The following is a 5,128-nucleotide window of genomic DNA, read 5'->3' on the forward strand; positions in this document are numbered from 1 at the left end:
TTTGAAAATTTCCACAAAAATGGCTACACTCTAAAACAAGTGGGTTGTTTCAACCCACGTTTGGGTCAAATATGGACGAACCCAAGCGTTAATTGGTTTACATTTTATTTAAAAAATAAATATTTCATGGTTTAAATTAAAATTTTAAACCGAATGGTTGTGTTTGTGTATATTTGATCCAAACATATGTTGAAACAACCCAGCATTTAGACAAGTTGACAAGAAATTGCTTAATTTTATTATCTAAAATCCATATATTTTGGCCTATAGGCTATATATTTATAGGCCAATATCTTGTAATACTATCCTATTTTATCTGTTCACACAGATCTCTATATTCAAACGTTATTTCATCAGTAAAATCTCTCTCTTGGGGATAATTGTCGGCCAGATTCACTCTCTCCGAACAGAAAAGAAAAGACTCTCTCTCACAAGAGGGCCGAAACATCTGCCTCTCCGCCCTCACGACTCCGATGCCATCGGTCTCTAAAAGAATCAACAAAAGAACCGTTGTTATATATCTTCCCTTGAATACAAAGTAATTACTTATCATCAATCAAAATTAATAATAGTTGATTGGGTTGGTGTGGTCAACGCAGTCCCCTCACATTCGCTTTCCATGAGGAGGGGACTTGACCCACTGGGAAACTACACCCCCCCTCTCTAGGCGGCCTAAAAAGTCAGGGACTGAATAAGGAAATGAAGCGTAATTTGAGGAAGATGGATGAGTCTCCAGGGCAACACCCCCTTCTATCCTCTTGTATTGATGATAACCGAGAGAAAGAGAGAGAGAGAGTGCGAGAGCGCGCGCGCGCGAGAGAGAGAGAGAGAGAGAGAGAGAGAGAGAGAGAGAGAGAGAGAGTGTGTGTGTGTTTATGTCTCAGTATGTGACAAATAGAGGCTGAGACACTGAGAGCTCCAGACAAAAAAACGCACCAGGTCCCAGTCAGTTGGACAGCGAGGACCCTACAGCACCATCAGGATAACCGTGGACAACATTTGGGTGATTTGTCTCAGAAGGCCAGTGCACGGGATTTATACGACCAGACCGCGCTCAGTTCACCATGCAGAGACCGAGCGGTACGGGCACGGCGTTTTCCATTGATTCTTTGATTGGCACTCCACAGCCCCGGCCGGGCCACCTGCTCTACACGGGCTACCCGATGTTTATGCCGTACCGACCGCTTATGATTCCACAAGCCCTGTCCCATTCGTCATTACCGTCGGGTATCCCTCCTTTGGCACCGTTGGCATCGTTCGCGGGGCGTCTCACCAACACTTTTTGCGCAGGTTTGGGTCAGGGAATGCCCTCCATGGTGGCGCTCACCACCACCCTGCCCAGTTTCTCGGACCCTCCAGATAGTTTCTATCCCCCGCAGGAGATGCCGGGACCCCGGTTAGGCGCGGACGGAACGGGGATGAACCGGCAGGAGAGCCCGCATGACGAGCTCAAGGGCTCCGAACTCCTCAATTTCACGGAAACTTTTCAGGCGGTTGCAGGTGAGCACCGGAGACAAACTCTCACTGACAGCTGGATTCACAAGTTCTAACCGCCTTTATTCAAAATAAAAGTTCTGATTAGAACCAAAATGGTTACAGTCTGGTGCCAAAAGTTCTAAAACAAACTTTTATCCTCTAGCCTAGTTCTTTAGAACATACTGGTGAGTTTTATAACACAGAAACCAATATGCTTAATAAAATAACTTTTTTTAACCTCCAAAAAACCAGATGCTCTAGATAAGATGAGATGCCCTTTTGGTGAAATGAACTTTTCTTTTAATAGCGTGGAACTTCATTAAAAACTTTTAGTGTCATCTACAAACAATTAAAACTTGTTGTAAATTCATACAGTTAGAAATGTCATGAAACGACTAGTCGTGCTTGCATGTATTTTTATGATATGAATGTAAGCTAAGAATTATAAAAAAAATTGGTAGCTTTTGAATCAAAATACACCTATGTGGTTTAAAACTGTCGTTTTTGTGGCTGAATAAACAGAGTGCATTTTAACCATTTATCATATAGCCTACTGTTCTTATGGACTTTATAACATGATTGAAATAGATAACACATTTTAGCTTGAAAACTTCTATTGTCGTTTGATTTGAAGTCAGGTGGCACAGGCCTCCACTCCGGCACAGGAGAGTTTCGAAACAATTATAATGATAAGCTAGGCTATACGTTTTGTGATATTTCTAAATAGTTAGCAAAATTTTATAATTTAAAGTTGGAATTTGAGCAGATTGCATCACAAAGCAAACGATACGAACAAAATAGCAATTGCTGTGAAGTTTCAGCACTGTTTATTTTACTTCATCATTATGTTAAAATATATTTTCCCCAAACAAATTGTCCCCATACTGTCATTTCTATAGTCGAGCTTTTGAGTTTATACCCATTTTCTTAAACATAAAAAGTGTAACGAATTTACAGATTAAATTTGCTTTTAAAATCATAAACTAAAGTCATTGGTTCGAATAGGCCTTGAAGGAATTTTATTATTGTTGGATTTTATTATATTTCAGGATATTTATGAAATAATGTCTGTACAATTAAAGTTTTAAATGGAGCATGTTACACCATAAAGCCAATGATTAACAATTATTGTAATGTTTTAGAGCAATTCAATATTTTACTCATGTTAGAGAATTAATTTATACACTCTTAAAAATAAAGGTTCTACACATGGGATATCGCAGTGATGCCAGAACCATTTGTGGTTCCCCAAAGAACCTTTCAGCGAACAGATCTTAATAGAGACATTTTTAAATGTATTTTAATAACCTAAAGAACCTTTTGTGAAACGCAAAAACGTTCCATGGATGTTAAAGGTTCTTTATGGAACCATCAATGCCAATAAAGAACATTTATTTTATGCTCGATTTTCTTGATCAGTAATTAATACGCGGTTGTCAACTTTTCACTGCACTTCGTCACTTTAGCACCATCTGTAATGCATTCATTAAGTTCCAATTGGGTTTAAATGTTTTAGCCTACATACATAAACACTACATTTGTACCTTGACCAGAATATTTGTAATGCTTCATAATTGTCCTTCTCTTCAGGCGAAACCAAACTGTACAGTTCCGACGATGAGAAGCTGGATCTGAAGTCCGCGGAGGCCGCGTGCAGTGACCGGGAGGACAGCTCGGCCGACAGCGAGAACGAGAGCTTCTCCGACGGGAACACCTGCGCTTCAGCGGCCCAGAAAAGCAAACTGAAAGGCGGCTCACAGGACGCGTTACCGCCGGGCGGCTCTGCGGGAAAGAGCCGGAGGAGACGGACTGCTTTCACTAGCGAACAGCTCCTGGAACTCGAGAAAGAGTTTCACTGTAAGAAGTATCTGTCCCTCACCGAGCGCTCTCAGATCGCGCACGCGCTCAAACTCAGCGAGGTCCAGGTCAAAATCTGGTTCCAGAACCGCAGGGCCAAATGGAAACGGATCAAAGCCGGGAACGTCAACAACAGATCCGGGGAGCCCGTCCGGAACCCCAAAATCGTGGTGCCCATCCCCGTGCACGTCAACAGGTTCGCGGTTCGGAGTCAGCACCAACAGATCGAGCCGGGCAGCAGGCCATGAACCTCTCAATCAAAGTGACCCTGAACTCCTCAAACGAACATTTACATGAGCCACAGGTCAGGGGTCACACAGTACAGATGCATGAAGCACACCTAAAAGGAGACCTTTTCAATATCTAGAAGGATATCCAGTGACGTTTAGGTAACACTTTGTTCACTCAAACTCGAGGCCTATACAATGCTTAACGGATCATCGGTTTATACATGCAATTCTGAATTGCCTATATATGACTTAAAGTTTATAATATTTGAATGTATATTGACACATGACCTGTTAAGCATTATATTACAAATATTTGAAAGTTATTAAGGTGTTACCGACTTTTCGGTCGACATTGTTCAATTCCTTCTCTCCCCTAAATTTTCTTTATTTTTAATTTATTATTTTGTACATTTGTAAATATTAAATGTGTCCGTGCGACACACATGTGCACTATACGAGACTGTAAAGAGACGTTTTTTTAAAAAATAAGTATTTATAAGTTGCTGTCTTGTGAATTTTTGCATGTGTTGCCATTTGTTGTCTGATTTCCCGTATGATTTTAACGGGCCGTTTCATTTTTTGCATGTGCTCTTAAAAGCATTTCTGTCCTAGAGGCGGAATATCCCCCAGTTCTTTGTGAGAAAAAAAAAAACGGTGATGGAAATAAATAAGCTCAAGAACACAATGGCAGAGTGATATATTCACATCGACGTCACAATAAATATGGTGCAACATGGTTGCATACAACTGGGAGAAAATGTATTCATTGTGTGCATGTTTGTTCTTCTTAAATACTGTTTCAGTGTTTGTCATCTGTGCAAACGAATTAATTTATTATTGACCAACTCACTGATAGATTTTTTTATGCCAAACATTAGACTAAAGCATAAGGTGACTAGTGGCAGTTATTTATTGACAACTATTAAATCATTTTTATTTGTTGATTTATTTATTTATATACTCATCCACAAACGTACATTTAGCATGCAATTATAAAGTGAAATTAATAATACAAAGCAATATGGCTTGATTTACTAAACACTAGATGATGATGATAATAATAATAATAATGATAATTAAATAGATATAATTATATATATTTATATATCCTATATGTTGAATCTTTTCAATTTCAAGATAGGCTTACAAATTACAGGTAATGTTAATCTTGCAATATTTAATGTTTTAATGCACAGGTCAGTAACTAAAATCTCAATTTTCCTTTGAAACAGTTGTGGACCTTTTAAAGGTGTCTTTTCTCTTCTAAACCTCCTGCAGATTTACGTTATTTGATGCATTTTGAGCAGGTAATAGAGCTCATCTGTCATCAGTGCATATCAAGAGACCATGGGGTAAAATGATTATCCTTGTGTTAAAAATGAACATATTTTTTTCTGAAGTAGGAATCATTGTGAAGCTTCAGCCTTCATCATCTTCTCTTCCCTTAAAACCAGCATTATTGTTCTGAACCATTTCTTTGCTGTTCTGAAAACAAACCGAACATGCAATATCCAGAGATCTAAGTTTTCATTTAACATGCAATAATGCCAATATTCAATTTTTAT

The 5,128-nt window shown here is 39.0% G+C and overlaps 1 protein-coding gene across 1 annotated transcript; it reads left to right on the top strand.

The window, feature by feature from the left end:
• The first annotated feature begins 920 nt into the window (after nucleotides 1-920).
• Nucleotides 921-4,312, top strand: gbx1 (gastrulation brain homeobox 1). Its single transcript, XM_077244080.1, has 2 exons — nucleotides 921-1,500; nucleotides 3,067-4,312. The coding sequence occupies exons 1-2, from the start codon at nucleotides 1,065-1,067 to the stop codon at nucleotides 3,579-3,581; spliced, it is 951 nt and encodes a 316-aa protein (XP_077100195.1). The 5' UTR covers nucleotides 921-1,064; the 3' UTR covers nucleotides 3,582-4,312.
• Nucleotides 4,313-5,128: the final 816 nt, after the last annotated feature.

The sequence above is a fragment of the Siphateles boraxobius genome, unplaced genomic scaffold (assembly GCF_051911475.1).
Source record: "Siphateles boraxobius isolate OS27281-9 unplaced genomic scaffold, OSU_SipBor_1 26, whole genome shotgun sequence".
In the NCBI taxonomy this organism is placed as follows: domain Eukaryota; kingdom Metazoa; phylum Chordata; class Actinopteri; order Cypriniformes; family Leuciscidae; genus Siphateles; species Siphateles boraxobius.

Coding starts and splice junctions, on each gene's coding strand:
- gbx1 (XM_077244080.1), top strand. CDS start 1,065: ATGCAGAGACCGAGCGGTACGGGCACGGCGTTTTCCATTGATTCTTTG. Junction 1,501..3,066: donor AACTTTTCAGGCGGTTGCAG/GTGAGCACCGGA, acceptor CCTTCTCTTCAG/GCGAAACCAAACTGTACAGT.